The sequence below is a fragment of the Ciconia boyciana genome, chromosome 2 (assembly GCF_034638445.1).
Source record: "Ciconia boyciana chromosome 2, ASM3463844v1, whole genome shotgun sequence".
NCBI classification, from domain to species: Eukaryota; Metazoa; Chordata; class Aves; order Ciconiiformes; family Ciconiidae; genus Ciconia; species Ciconia boyciana.
The window spans coordinates 80,816,710-80,833,432 of record NC_132935.1 but is presented as its reverse complement, the minus strand read 5'-3'; the positions used below and the strand labels follow the sequence as shown (position 1 = coordinate 80,833,432).

The window sequence follows — 16,723 nt, the reverse complement described above, 5'->3', positions numbered from 1 at the left end:
GAGTAAGACTGGGAGATCATTTAATATTTTGCTTTATAATTAATTTAGAACTAGTTCTAGTTTTAAGTGATATATTAATTCTGTATTACAGAACAGAAGCATGTTCTACAATTTTTTCCTTAAAATGATATTATTATTCTTATATGCATGTGATTTCTGACATGTATCAGGTTTCTAATAACAAAATCATTGTTTTATTTTTCCATAAACTGCAGAAACTATGCCTGTTCCAGACCAGCCCTCGTCTTCTGACAAGACAAGTTCCCTTAGTCCTGTGTTGAACACATCCAATGGCGATGGCTCTGAAACTGAGACAACCTCTGCCATTCTAGCTTCAGTTAAAGAACAGGTATGCAAGTGCTGCATCCACAGGCTAGAAAACAATAATATGATTTAGTGTTTTTTTACAAAGGTTTCATAGAAGGTATCTGAATAATTTTGTTCACAAATGCATATTGCAAAGAATGTTAAATATTTCTTCATGTCTTAGTATACTTCCATGTGCTGTCCTACAATAAATTTAATATAATTTAATTTAATTGCTCATTCTATTTCCACTTTCACACTTTACTGTGAGTGGTGGTTTTCAGAGAGCTCTCCTTTTCTTGTTGGCAGTCTGCATGTGGCGTTACAGCATATAGGCATGGCATATAAGAACTATAGGCAAATGGGTAGTTGTAGAGAAGATGTGTTATCCTAGACTTTTTAGTTAAAAGGATTTATAAGAATCCTAGGATTTAAAAATTGAACATATACATGTTTTTAGTTTTTTTGTGTAAAACTTGATGTGAGATTATTTTAGGGCAAAATCGGGTAGGGGTAGAGGTTTTCAGCCTTGGATGAGTAAAAACCAAAAGTACTAGACATTTTTGAAAGAAAGGTCTTTAGTGTGATTCTCTGCTCAATTCTAAAAAGACAGGTTTGGACATTTTAATGTAAATTTTCGTGGGCTGACTGTCTGAGATTTTGCTTAGTGCCTCTTTGTACATCAGGAGATAGTTAATATTCCAGTTCATGGAAACACTGGGTCTCCGTCACTACCTCACTTGGCTCAACAGCAGCAAAAGGTATCCCAAAGAGAGACATGAAAAGATAACTGCTTTTAGTCAGCTTTCTCTTTGCTGAAGGTGTCCAAATTGGTTCTCCAATTATAAAGTAGTGATCTTTCCCTGCCTAAGACATTCACTGCTTCTTTAGTAAAATTATTGCATGAATTCAGCTTATGATATCTAACACCATTGGAGTAATAGCTGTTGAGTCACTAGGCTTTTAGAAAAGTTGTGACCTTGCTCTTCATTTTTTCTTTTTGATGTGTACCAGTTATCTCTTTTGGGTGTTAAAGGTTAGTCATATTTTCTGGTTCTGAAAAGAGCAGTGCAAGAAAGAAAGGTTGTAACATGGAGTTTTGTCTTAAGATTTATGGCACATTGTTGTATTGGAATTACCCATGGTTTAGATGTTTGTATGCATATTCTCTTCTAGGACAATAGCATTTCTTGGGCATATACCAGTGTTTCAGCCTGTATTACTGTATTATTTTGAAGAAAAATACCTGCCTTAGCTTTTGACTCTCTGATGTTGAAAAAAATGTACAAGGAAGTTACATACGTAGAAGATATACTGCATCTGCCTGTTAGAATGTGAAACACAGCATTGAATACTGAGAAGTTCTTCTCTGTTGTTGGGTTTTGTGATGACATTGCTAGTTTATACCTGGTGATGTATTTTGCAACTGAACCTCCCACCCCCATAAACCAGTGAATTGAGTTCTAGAGGGAATCCATGCTGAGTCCACTAGATGAAAAGGATTTTAATTGGTGAAATATTAGCAAAGTTATTTCTGATTCCTGTGAGCCACAGCAGAAAGGAGCCTGTAATAAAGGAATTGTGCATTCCCTTATCACCGAGAGCAGCCTAGCCAGCTAACCTAAGGTACTGCTAACTAACAAGATAATCTCTTGAATTATTGTGGTACAGGGTACCAAAATTTCACAGATATTCTGTTAAGTATACTTCTTTCTTGACAGGTGATCTCTAGTCAGACCTGTCTTGAAGCTGGAAGACTGTACTAAGCTCAAAAATGAGACTTTTTTTGTGGATCTGAATGCATTCCTCAGTATATGGTGACTTAAGTAAATTCGTCTTAATGGCACACATTATCTTCAGCCACACTTACTACTGGGAAAGCCATGTAACTCCAATATTCTTTTTTTATTTTGTAGTAAAGATTTGAAAGGAAAAAAGAAAAACCAACAAAAAAACCCCAAACCTGCTTTTGGGCTTTTTCTATTCCCCACAATATTGTGTGTTTTGACAGACTTCCATTCTTTAATGTTCTGTTGGAAGAATTCTAGGTAAGGCCACCATCCCATGCTTCAGGCAGATGAAATGCATTGCACTAGTTCTGCATTAGGGGAGTAAATGAAGTAAGTTTTTAACCGACTGTTCAGATGGGTAGCCCTCTGCTTTTTAGAAGAAGGAATTAATTACTTTACTGCCTGGTATATGATTTTGCTTTATGTGCCCTTTGACTGTAGCCAAAAATACACCTAGAGTTCTAGAAATATGAACACAGACAATTATTCAAAAGTACTGCTAATAAAGAAAAAGTTTATTGAGTTCATAATCAAGGTATGTTTTGATGCATCAAGTATGTTACGTTTTCTTCGTCTGTGCAAATGCTTAACTTTTAAAAGTTTCCTTTTTTTAATTCTCTTGGAACACTTGTGCCAGCTTCATGTGTTACTTCTCATGAAGTAACTAGAAGAGTGTCTCTGAGTGACTGCAACAGAGTAAACTGTAGGATTTATGGTATTGATGACTAATAGGTATTTGCAGTCTTTGAAGAGGGCAGGATACATGAAAGAAGGTACAGAGAAGAAGTCATAGATGTTATATTGGTTTGCTCTACTTAAATTTCCTACGTGAAACATAAATGATTTATTCAGAAAATCTAAAGCTTTGCTGTGCTTAGTTTGAAAAACACATATCCCTGTGCTGTCCTATTTTGAGGAACAGATTTAATGGGTCTAAAAAATTGTGCTTGATATATCAAATGTAAAGTGGCATTCATGCTGGTCATGACTGGATCAGAAGATTTAGCCACGTGCTTTTCAAGGTGAGGATTTCTGTCAAAACAGAAATTGAAGCCTGTATTTTGTTGTTGAGGAGTTAGGTTGATTTTAGGAAATTCAAATCCTGGACTCCTTGATTTAATGTATAAGTAATTTCATTTGTGTTTTACCTCCGTACAAGCGTGCTGAATCACCTTTGGGTTTCAGACTTTTGAGATGCAATTGAGAAGAAGCGACAGATAAAGAATATGAATCAATTTTTTTCTCTTGCTGCTAACTTTCTTAAGGTCAGCAGGCACTGCTGGAAGGGAGGTCAGAATCAGACACCGTATGTAAGAAATCATGAGATGCCAGGCAGTGAACTTTGGCTTAGGTGTTTTCAAGCTCTCCTCATGAAGAAGAAGGGTTAATAACTTCTGTGAAAGTGAAAGCTGTTGGGGTTTTTTGTGGTTTGTTTGTTTGTTTTTAGACAGTCAGAATCAAGTTCTTTAAAGAGAAATCATCTAGTGTTAAACTAGTGTTAGACCACTAGACAAATAGTCTCAGTTTTCCATGCTGTATAAAATGTGGTTAAATATCTGTATATGAAGAAGGATTTTTTTCTTTCTTATGATAGACTGGCGAACACATTTGGCCCAATGCTTCATAGGTTTTAGAAAACATAAGGCCATTTCTGTTTCTGCTTTGTCATCTGCTTTTGTATCTGTAAATATGGGAAAAATTCTTCCACAAACAATGTGAGATATCAGGACTCTATGATTTGTGAGAACGTATGTGATAGATACAACTATTTCTTCTGCAAAAAGCATGGTATGTCTGATTGGGAATTTCCACCTGTGCAAGAGACTTCTGATCCCACTCACTGTTAAAAAATTCCTGGGAAGACAGCTATTGATAATGCTGTTTTGAAGGTAGAAATAGCTGCTGGAGAACCTTTTGAGTAAGTATGTAGTAAAGCTGATGCTTTTCCTGGAAGTCTCCAGATGTATGTGGTTCACAGTACTTTGGTTCTTGGCATACAGAAACTGCTCCCTTGGAAGCTGAGGAGGAATGTAGTGACAATGACCTAGCAGAGGCTTGTTTTGGCAGATTTTTTTAATAAAAACATTTGGAGAACATGACATAGAATAATTTCCTAAGAGTGAGATTCATCTTGAAGCACTGACAACTATTCAACTCAGAAATAGTATCATACATTTGTTTTAGTTTCTTTGTGACTCTAGTTTCCTTTACCATCTCAGTAGTAGCCTGTTTCAGAGAATAGCTCTTTCTCTTTCAGAAAACTTATGCAAAGAACAAGTTGTGTCATATTTAAAATTACTTTTGAATCCTTTTTAAATCTACCTATTTCAGATAAAGATACGTGTTACAGATGCCTGTCTTCATTTCCCCCTCTCTCCAGAAAAAGCTTAGACTCTAAGACTTTTGGAATATTTCTCACACTGTTTAAGTGAATGATCGATTAACATGTTCTTTAAATCAGAGTGCTGATTTCAGAGAAAACAGAAATCTTTGGCTTTGAGATGGTTGCTGATAGTTTTTTTGGTTTGTTTGTTTTGTTTAGTGGTTGGGTTTGGTGGTTTGTTTTTTTTTAAAAAACAAGAATGAGAGTGTCATCTTTAGGGTTAAAAACATCCTGGCTTTGTAAGACTTACATTTTTTCTAAAGTAACTTCTGTTACTTTTAAATATTTACCAGTTTTCCCATTAGAAAGCTACTTGTTTGTCAAGAAATTGTGGTTAAAACTAGACCAAAAACCACATACAGGGTAATAATGACTAAGCTTTGTAATGCATGTCAGTATTAAATACAGATAATATACATGACTTAAGTGAACTTGTATGTTAGGTGTTAGTACTCTTTGGAAACAGGCACATCTTATGTATGTATATGTAAGTAAAGCTGCAGATAGAAATGGCTGTTGAAGTTGAAGATTTAATTTCTTTCCTTGGCTCTGCTAGATTGTTTTTCCCATGTCTTTATATCATGATTGAAGTTTTAGAACAAAATTGTGTGCCTAGATGGATGTTTCAATTCAGACTATTTTTTAAGGTTTTAAGGCCAGAAGAGACTTGTGAAATCATCTAGTCTGACCAGCAGGTCACAGCACTTCATACAGTCATCCAAGTATTGGGCCCCAAGTCTGATCACAGAATAACTTTTGCAGCTGTTTTCCCTAATATAATGCATGTCATGTTGTAATACATGATATTCACCAAAACAAAATCTCATTCTCCCCTTATAGGAACCAGTAATTACTCTAGTAACCTTAAGTATTCTGTAGCTTTTCTAAACAGGTTAAATTATGATATATTCATGTCTTGTATCCCCTCAAACATCAGGCTTTATCTCTGCCTTAAAAGTTTTAGCAGCTCTATTTCAGACCCATGCTTATTATGTTCAATCAATATATATTTCTTTCATCATCTCTCTAAGTAGCATGTCAATATATGCACTTCCTTAGTTATAGAACTCCTTTCTTTCCAATGAGGTTTTAAAATATTCCAGAGAGATATTCCTCTTCCTTTTTGCCAGCTTTTATTTTCATTAATATATTGATTTTAGATAAGAGCTAGACTTGGCTGCATGATATGTTTTGAGTAGCACAAGTCTATGGAGTGGATACCATACTTTTAAGTTGCTGGATGGACCAACATATTATTGAAATAGGAAGCTTTGTGAGTACAGCTAGTGCTTCCCATGTGCATCCTCAAGTTGATGAGGATTGCTTTTGTGATGTACGATTCCACTACTGGAAATGGGGAGTTGAGTGGAGAAGTTTTGAAGGGTGTCATCACAGTGGCTGGTGAAGAAGGAAATAATTTAATATACTTACTGTACACCCTGCTCTATAGGATTCTCAAGTTCCTGATTTAGTTTGGGACTGTTTTCACATAGCTCTTTGGAGCAGCTGTGAGTGTATTCATGTCGTGTTTCTCAGGAAACGGCAGTTTACAAGAATGGAGACCCAGACAAGTAATTCCTATTCAGAACCCCGTATCCTGTAAGTCATGCCGAAGACGCAGTAGCTGTAGTAGATGCAGTATGAAGAAACTAAAAATTACTTCACTGGTAAAAGGATGTGGTGATAATCCAAAATACGTATTTTTGGGATTGTTTGAAATGAGCTGGGAGTGGAAAGGCTTCTGTGAAGATTTAGTCTGATAGAAGAGTATTGAAGGAATATATCCTCCCAGCAAAACCGTCTTTGAAGAGAGGGAAGAAAATGCCAATTATCAGAATAAAATTAGAGTTAAATATGATGCTATTTGGACTTAAAGTAATGTTGAAAAATTAGTAGTTCAAAGCCAAGATTTTCAGAGAAGCTGTGTAGAATGCCACTTAGTGACAGCTCGGTTTAGTGCTAATTTAAAGCACTATTAAGGGCCATCATAAAGAAAGGCAAAATATCCTTTCTTATCATGCAGCCAGTATATGAGCACACTTTTGCTGATCCACAAGCACTTCTGCCTTAACTTATTTTTTTTGCCATTAGTGGAAGAATTTCAAGCTTGGAATAAAGATACCCTAAGAAAGTAGTAATATTGATCTTAATTTCAATAGAAGTTAAATTTTAGTATATTAAATTTCTAACATTTTAACATATTGTATTTGTAACGTTTTAACATCGTTGATTTCTTTTTCTCTGGTATCATTCATTGTGGCTTTTTAAAATGTGAAATATTTTCACACCTAAACTCAAGTCTTTTAACCAGCATAGTGGAATAGATTCTTGATCTCACCTTAAAGTCACTTGAGAGTGAGATCTAAATGAACTTAAAATATTTAGAAGTGGCTAGTCAAGTTGTGCTTTTTCCTGTACTGATGCAGCCCCCTCTGTTGTACTGAGAAATGTGGACTTAAGCAGCCACGTGGGGAATGCTGCTAGGGAGCAAAGTGAGTTGGAAATAACCATCCAAAAAGATAAGCTGGCAGCTTTTGTGTTAGGGAAGGTTGAGTGTGTTGTTTTCTCTTTTGGCAAAGGGCAGTTGGATCAATTTGCCAGCTTGTTTTCAAGGATTAGGCTTTTTAGCACAGCTGCTGTAAAAATACACTTCAAACCATGGGTTTAGTCAACTTTTTTGTAGTATTTGGAATTGATTCAGAAAGTCCGACATAACATCCCTATTTAAATGTACAGGGCAGTGGAGGTTTTGGGTGTCTCCCCCAACTCTGCCACACTTCCTTGTCTAGAAGGAAATCACAATCACGTTTCTGTATACTTTATGTTCCTGAGACTTAGCTATCTTACCTGTTTCCAGTATTTTTCTGTCTATGCTTGAATTAAGCAATATCCATCAATAGTAATTTTCATTTGCATAGAAAATATATGAAGCTGTGAGGCCCATGGATTTCAAAAACAGCATACCTCTTCTACAGAGAAAAGAAGGTGCTGTTAAAAGACCAAACTGTGAACACTTCAGTTAGTGATTGTTTTTATTTCTTCTGTCTTCTGTTCTCTGGAAATAAAAGAAAAACACTAAAAGCACTCTCCAGATCCCACAGTGACCCTTCTCCTTTAACTTGCCTTGCCAGTACTTTTCATGCAGCTTGGTCTTACAAGTTCGGTTTTGAAAGGGATTTTTGAAGGAGATTTAATTTTCATCATTGTTTTAGCTATTTTTGTTCCTTTTATGTCATTTTGAAAACTTGAATACTTCCATTGTGTTTTCCCATCTGTTTCTGTGTGTTTTCTCACATGATGGCGTTTTCTACTCCTGATGCATTTACTGCTAAGTGGAACTGTATCTTTCTGTGGGTAATTTAAATTTTTTGTATTCCTAGAAAAAACTACTTAATGGGTAGTTGAATCTTATGCATGTTACACTTTGATAAAATATGTTACAATTCTGTTTATCCCCAAACAAGAGAACTAGAACCCAGCAAATGCTAAGCTAAGTTTAAACTTAAATCTACACCTGAGAGTTAAGGTACATTACTACCCTAATAAACTTAACTTTAGCTGTGAGTTATGTAGTTATGATAACACTAAACCAGTTTAGAATCACATAATAAATTGATTTTAACAGTGATTTTAGCATGTACTTCTCTTTTTTCCTCCTCTGTTGTGAAAATGAAGTATTTATCTCTGAAGTTTCTGGTGACAGACTTACTCTATAGTTGCCTCTGATGAGAACCTTTCCAGTGTGAAGGGATAAAAGGCCAGTAAAAGACATTAACCTTTAAAAAAAATGGAAGATTCGTAGTAAAATTCTACACAAATTAATTGCTTAATTCATAATTCTTTCCCTCAAGGTTAACGTTGCATTTTTGGTAGAAGATCACTCACTGTTTTGGAGGGAGGCTTTACATGTGTAACAGTGAAGCCAGACTTTTTGCATGGGTTCCCTGCTGCTCTTTAGACATACATTTTCCTTTTCCAATGGAAAAGGAAACAGCAAATTTCCTTTTCCATGCAAACGGCAAATCCAAGCCCTGAGGCCCAAAGAGTTTTTTTTCTCCTTTTTATTTTGTAAAAGGTTTAATTGGAAGTTTTTTTTGGTGTTTTGTTTGTTGGTTGGTTGGTTTGTGTTTTTTTTAAATTTTTATTTAAGGGGTAGATAAGATGAGATGTTAGTGGCTTAATTTTTGAAATCTCTTTTCTAGGATGTTGCCTTTTTTTGTTGTTGAGACCTTGTCATAGTGCAATACTCTTTGACCACATTGTTTTATATATTCCACATATGGAGGGCTTAATATATAGTACAAAGTTTAATTAATTTGAAGTTACTTGCAGTTACAGGGGATTTTGATTTAGCACAGTGACACAACAATGCACTCAAATCACAATTTAATTAGAAATTACACTTAGTGGAGTATAGTAATTGCAATATACATTTGACACAATATAAAAGTGAATCTCATTATCTTGAATATGCTCACCATCATGAGGCTGAGCATCCCCCAGTCGCCAGAAAAGAATGTGTGTGGTGAAGTCAGGTGAAGTCCACAGCTCTCTTCAGAGCTCTTCTGTTTATTGTTTGGTTTTTATATTGGGCTTAACCACATATACACTCCCCATACTGGTCTGGCTGAGTTGTTTATAGCCGTGGGGTCTCCAGTGCCAAGTTGGTGGCCCATCTCTTTTCCCTTCATGTCTATGCTGTGCTATGCTACTCTGCCTTCACTTCTGAAGGCCACTGCTATCATGCCAGGCCTGTATCTCATCATGTTAGTGGCATTACATACCTTGCTCTACACAGAATGACTGTTTGATGCTTCTATCTATATAAACTATAGCCATAGCAAATTAGCCACAGGCACCTGCTCAATTACAAAAATTGCTGTTACAGCTAAACCAAGTAAAACAAAGGTGCAGGCAGGTCAAGAAAAGTTTGGACAGAGAAAGCCTGGCAAGGCTCAGTCCTGATGTCTTGCAAACTTGGTACAAAGCTGAGCCATTACTTGGTTCATTAAGTGCTCCATATAATTCATATAAAGCTATCCATCAAGCTCCATGATGGGGAACATATTCCTTCCTCCATCACTCTCTGAGCCCAGTAGAGTGAGTTGTCCTATGCTCCTGGAGCTCAAGGCTAGCAACCACTGGGGAGTGAGGCTCCTCTCGCAGGAGGTATGTCCCAGCTCAGCCCACTTGTTTCGGGTCTGTGCTGTTGCATTGCGACTTCAGTCACTAATTGTTGGTGGAATCACAGCAGGCAAAGTCACTTGCTGAGGGAATGACTGGGCTGTACAGAAAAGTATAAAACAACAAGCTAGATACCTATTACAGTTATGTGATTAAAAGATACTCTTGATTAGAGTTGTAGGATCATAATTTCTAATCAGATTCAATACGTATAGAAGTTAAGTTATTTTAACCAGAAGCACCCCTAAAACTAGTTTTGTTTTGCTCTGGGTCTGCATTCCTTTCATTCAGGGACAGGCAGTTATGCAAACGGTTGAAATACTTTGCTGATATAGTCAGTTTGTCTAAAACAAAGGCACCCTTGGGTTTCCTTTGGCACTGAGATAAGTTTGGCTTCCTTTTCAACAGTTGTGATCAATCATGTCCTTATTCTCCCCTGAGCCTTCAGGTCGGGTATTGTCTATTTATCTCTTCAGAGAATTCCTTCATTGTGGGTGTGTAAGAGGCTGCGCGGGGCAGGGGTGTCTCTGATCAGGCACAGCCCATTGTCCCCTTGTCCCCTTGTTTTACATAATGTGGTATGAAATCTTGTTTCCTCAATTGCAGAAATTTGCCATTTTTGGTAAATTTAACTTGTGACACCAGCTTTTTTAAGTAAAAAAACTGGTTATCTACATGACAGCATACAAAGTAATATTTCTATTAGTATTCCCTCAGTTTCTTTGGTCTGGATTGTCATATAGCAAATACCTGCTTGTAGTCTATTTCCTTAGTTGTTTCAAAATGTGAGCCATACTTCTCAAATTTCATCTCTGTTCCTTCAGTTGCCACATTTGTTTTTCCTTGAGTCCTCATAAAGCATTATTCTTTACATTTTTCAGACAGTCTCATCTCTTAGGCATAACTAGTTACCTCTCTGTGTTGAGCTTTCCTTCCTTGGGTATCTAGCGCCCTCCAGTATAATGATCTGATTAATCTGGAATGACATTTTGTTGGCTTCTGTGGTATTCTATCACTCTAACCTGCAATTCATGTTGCGGTGTTATCCCATGGTCACGATTATCCATCTACCCCAACAGCAGCACAGTGCAATTATGTTCATGGCTGTGTAATTAAGATTTAAATCGAGCGTTTTGTATACCATTATCAGCCTCTTCATCTAGGAAGTCTTTTAGATTATGTTCACCTTGCTAAGCATTTTTCAAGAAATTTTTTCAGTGAAAAATAAAAAAAAAAAGGCAGAATGGAAGAATTTTCTGACTTTGTCTGAAAGACTATGTATTTCATAGTCTTCAGAGTCTTTATGTAAATAGGTATATTTAAGAATTGTACTGTATGCTGCCTTGAAACTGGTAAATGGTTTTTTCACCCCCTGTCTGATTCCAGCATGGCAACACATCTTGGTAAAATCCTGTTTATATTTTTAGTGTATAGTTATTTGCTGAAGTACATCTGTGCTTCAGGTGTTACAACTGGTACCCCTGGAAAACACTATTTTCCTTTTTCAAAATAGTTGAGGATTTTTTTCCCCCCTTAATACTATCTTTCCTGTACGTAGTTACACCCATCTTTGTTCACTTTATTGTCAATCTAGGTCATTATTTGAAGCTTTTGTTGACAGATCACTTGAAGGTAAGTGGATCTGATACTATAAATAGGCTTGATTCTTCATAGTACATCAGCAGATTCACTTGAAAATTCTCGGTTTTATACTAGGTTTGATGAAATGGAAGGTTTATTGCATTCGTCTGTCAACCTGTAGCATACCAATTTTTGATGAATTGATATCTTCAAAACTTTCACATTCCAGAATTGAATAATTTTGAATTAACACAGGGTTACTAGTTTTGTTTGGAGGGGAAAAATGGACCCTTTCAACTATGTCTTTTTTAAATTTATTTTTTAAAACTTCTGGTTTTATTTCACAAAGCAGTGCTTGCACATGAAAATCTGTTCCAACACAGTTTATGCTGTTCTGTTTTTTCCATGTCACAGAAAATAGAGGATACTGTTCCTCTTACTATATGTTTTCAATAACCTGTGCTGTGAAAATAAACGATTCTTTGGATTAGGTTTTTGTTTGTTAGTTTACCACAAATTGTGGCAGGGACCAACCAACCAGTGTGCATTCCTGCCACAATGTAAGGCAGCCTTCTGGTACAGCTCCAAGATGCTGTTCTACTGGCTAAAGATTTTCAGGCATGGAAGAACTTGTGATAGCTTGTGTTTTCTGTATGTCTACAACCGCAGGAAGGGAGTTAGGTGTGGCTCTGGCTGCAACATGTGCGTGGGCACCTTTCTGAAACCTTTGACCACTATGTATGCTGCTGCACCTGTAGAATAACCAACATTTTATTCCCGCTTTCACGTTCTCTAGTAGGCTTTAAAGCCTGATTTAAATAGTGAATAAATAAATGCTTGAGATTAAATTAACAATGCAGTTTCATCCTACATCCTTTCTGTGTGCACAACAAACGTATTACAAACCCAGTTATAACACTAGCTAAGTGCCTCTGTCTCTGAAAGTAGGACTGGATGTGCCACTGTGATGCATATTGGGATTGAAAAGCATTGTAAAAGGTGTACATAACAGTGACTTTTCCCTGCTGCAGTCTATAAAGATTTGTAAGCACCCCACAGCTTATATGCAGCACCAGCATCCCCTTTAGAGGTTTTTCATGCTGAGGATGGATGATGGACTGTAGAAAATGGACAGTTGTCCATAATAAATTTGATAGCCACTGAAACTGAGGTTTGACGCAGTGCCTGTTCGCTGATATTAAATCAGCATTGCTACTGGTGCTGTACTTTTATGTGCCAGATTCACTGTCAGACACAGAAATATAAATTCATTGATAGCATATGTCACAGTGATGCCTACCTAAATGCAGAAGAGCTAAGCTAAGTTAGTGACTCAAATAAATATACTTTTTTCTTTAGTAATAGGTGAATATTTAAAGGCTGGTGATAAGTCCACTAAGCGCTTTTCATTTAATTTTAGAAAGTGAATTACAGTTTATTCCATGAATGTTTAAAAAATATATAGAAATGAAAAAGTACTTTCTGTAGGAGCGGTGTTTGGGTGATATGCAGCTGTATTCCCTTATTTGGCATGAGAAATTGTCCAATACTTAAAACCTTGCTAGATTGTTTCCGTGGGAGAGAGAGAGAATTGCCACTGTCAGGTAGTTTTAGTGCACTTTGGTTTGTGAAGACTGTAACTAGTTGCGTTTCCTTTATGCATTGGGAATTAAAAGATTGAAAGAAATCTGTCTGGTTGTCATCAGTTTAGCCTGAACAGAAACCAATGTGTTCCCTCCCCTTTTCATCTATTATGAGATCCATGTGAAGCTTACTCTTCTTACTTTTCCCCACTACATACCATTTAGCTTCTGATTTTCTTGTGTCGACAACTGTATCTTCTCCTGCTCACTTTATCTGTGGTCATGCAAAGAGCTACTTTATGGTTTCTCACTGTAAATTTGAATAGTATATAGTGTCCCTTAATGATTTTTTTGTTGCCTTTTATTTAACAAGGTAGAGTGTTACTCTGTAGTTATAATGCAAGATTTATAGGCATAGGTAATATCTTTTATGAGGCCAACTGCTAAAGGGAAAAAATATGCAAGCTTTTCTGTGGGTCTAACATGCACCTGAATGTTTGCCCTTTTAACTTTTTTCACTGTGAGTTGTTCTAATAGCATATAATGCTTCCTGTTACAAGCCTTCCCTGATGTGAAGATGTCATATGATAACAGGTGGTAATGTTTTTCTGGTTCATTTGGTAGAATATTTTTAAAAAATACATTATTGTTTCATGAATCTTGTGTTGTTAATATACGTGGGCATTATTGCTGTATCTGCACTGTTTGCATAGTTCATGCATGTATGAATATAGTCAATGGCTCCTTTTAGTATAGCAGTGCACATGTATGCATACAGAGAAGTCTTTTAATAATAGCATATTAATTCATATCTCTTCTGCACAATATTTTAGATATTTGTGAAGATTTCTGTTTTGTCAAACTTCAGTTTGAATGTTTTTTTCAGTTGTCTTTTTTGATCCCTAATCTGCATTAATAATCAGCATTAGTTGAAAAGGGAGAAATAGGTATAAGGTTCTTCCTCTCATCAGTGATTGTGGTAAGTGAGGGATGAGTGGACTGACTTAAGAAAAGTGTAAATCTTCAGGTTAACATTGAAAAGGATTGTATTAAGATTGACAAAGATGAACAAGTTACTTAAATTAAAATAATTCTGATTTTAATTTGGATACTCTTGACATATTCCTTCCTAGTTGAGTGTGTTTATTCTTAGCATTTGTTTTCTCAGTATGTACTTGGAGGAGTCATCAAATTATGGAGTCAATATGTCCTTGCAGTTGTGGTCTAATACTGCCTTTTTTTTCTGGAGTTCAAGATTAATTGGTTTAGATAATACTGTGCAAATTTCAAAACGTTTCTGTTCATTACTGAAAAGCATAGTATGAGAAAGCTTACTTAATTCCATTCACTGTAATAAGTGAATTAAAAAGATCATCATCAGCTGTATTCTTTTTTTATGGCATGTTAGTTATTTTATAGTAGGGAAGAAGTAATCTGTTTTCATTTAGTTTTCTGCAAAGCTTCCTGAGACTTTTCAGAACTGTCATCTGCATTCCCTGCTGGATGAAAGTTTCAACATGCAATGTCTTATGACAGTGAAGAAAAAGCCTGCACCATTTCTTCAAAGAATATTGAATTTGATTCCTAACCTTATGTATATTCTGATCTAGAAGTTGAATGTAGTTATGCTGTAGAGTGCTTCATATGGTAACTTTAATTTCTCCTTCATTATTTCTGGAGAAGGCACATTGAAATCAGGAAGGCCAATGCCTATTTGGAGCTGAACTTGGGGGCATAAAGTAACAGGAAAGGATTCTGCAAGTGTTTCCCTGAGGGAACTCAGGGAAATGTGGGTCCGTGGATGAATGCTGGAGGCAATCTAATGGTGGACAACACAGAAAAGGCAGAAATTTCCCATGTTTTTTTTTAACTGTTCCCAGACAAGGGACAGTAACATGGAGGAGCCACAGGTTAGGGACTGTTTAGAGAAAGTGGATGTATTCAGCTTCTTGGGGCTTTATGCTAAGATTGACAAGAGCTCATTCAGGTGATAGGATTGCAAGACAGCTATTGTCTAAGAAAAAACACGGTAATTGAGGAAAGTCCTGAGAACTAGAAGGAGGCTAACATTTTACGAGTATTTATGAAAGATAAGGAGGACAGTCCAGGGATCTACAGGCTGTGTCAGGTCAGTGTCAGCCCCAGAAAGATCATGGAACAAGTCATCTTGGCACCTGCTTCTAGACACATGAAGGGGAAGAGGATAAATAGGAAGAGTCAACACAGATTTCTGAAGTGCAGTTAATGTTTTGCTAATCCGATTAACACTGTCAGACATTTCATCCTGGAAGGCAATGAGGGGAGCACATGTGATGTGGTATAACTGTAACTTTATTAAGACTTGTGATACCTTCTCCCACACTGTTGTCAACAGTAAGCTGAGGAAGCGTGGGCTGGGTATTGAGTGGGCTGAAAATTGGCTGGACTACTGTACTGAAAGGGTAGTAATCAATAGCTTGACCAGTTAGCAGACAGTAAGAAGTGGAATACCTCAAGGGTTGATCCTGGCACTCATGCTATTCAATTCTTCAGTGACTTGGATGACACAATTGAACACAATGCACCCTTAGCAAATTCGTGAATGATACTAAATTAGGGTGATACTTGGAAATCTGAAGTAGAGCTTCAGTCTTAAAGCATGTTGAGACCTTGAACAAACTGAGGAGTGAGCCAACAGGAAACTCACGTATTTAAAAAAGAGCAGACTGAAATTCTGCATCTGAGGTGGAATAACATCACGCATCAGTCCAGGCCAGGAAGCACCTGGCTGAGTCACAGACCCTCTGAAAAGGACCTGCGATCATTAAGAATGTCAAGCTGAATATGAGCCAGTGGTGTGCTTTCACTACAGACAAAACTAACTGTGTACTGGACTATGTTAGAAGGAAGGAGGAACATGACTAGCAGACTGAAGGAAGCTGTTACCACCCCTACTCGGAGCTGGTAAAGCTGCTCCTTGGACAACTGTGTGTCATTTTGGTAATCACCGATACAGAGGGGATGTTGAGAAACTGGAAATAGTCCAGTGGGGAGTTACCAAACTGGACAGAGGCCTAGACCACATGATGTGATGGGAGAGGTTAGGGAGCTGGGATTTTTAGGGAGCTGGGTCTGGTGAAGAGGAGGCTAAGGGGGGGGTCTTAGGTTAGTCCACAATAACTTCAAAGGGAGTGACAAAGCTGATGGCACCAAACTTTTCTCAATAGTGGCGTACAGTTTAGCAAGGGTCAATAGCCATAAATCGCAGCTTGGGGAGTTCAGACTGGACACAGGAAAACTTTTTCATGAAGAGGATACTGTAGTAATAGAAGAGGTGACCAGAAGGGTTGTGAGTTTGATCTATTCTAGTCAACTATACAAATCATAATCTGGTATGGGAATGATAATATTTTTAGTGGGAGGTGAGACTAGGTGACTTCCAGCCAAAATTTCTGTGGTTCTATGACGATTCTATAGTAATTCAATGATAATGCACAATTTTGCTCAAATTATAATTTATGCCTTTGTATGTAGACTGTGGAAAATATATTTTGAGGGAGGATAGTGTGGCTTAAAATTTCTCCTAGTTTGATTACTTAGCTTTTAATGCTTTAAAAAATAAGATTAGAAACTGAGGATAGCTGATTAGTGAAGAATAATCTCATTACTTTTCAATGTTTGTATTAAGTGGTGAGGACTGAAATAATAGATCAGCCAACAGGACTGGTGGATGAAGGGGAAAACTAGCTAACGCAGAATGGGGTATTGGAAGATTTTGGTAAGATTTACTTTTTTTCTTCTGGAGATATCCTCTAGCTTTATTTTTACATAAAGATTTCACTTTCTAAGCAGATTTTAGAGACCAAGCTATTACTTCTCAAACTCTACCAGACCTTACTATTTACAAGAGAGCAACA

General features: G+C 36.8%; 1 protein-coding gene across 1 annotated transcript in view; it reads left to right on the top strand.

Moving 5' to 3' along the window:
- The first annotated feature begins 220 nt into the window (after nt 1-220).
- Nucleotides 221-16,723, top strand: part of CTNND2 (catenin delta 2) — a 565,782-nt gene continuing 549,279 nt past the window's right edge. The window contains exon 1 of the mRNA XM_072851353.1: nt 221-349. Coding sequence (XP_072707454.1) covers nt 221-349 — 129 coding nt within the window. The remainder of the gene's footprint in view (nt 350-16,723) is intronic.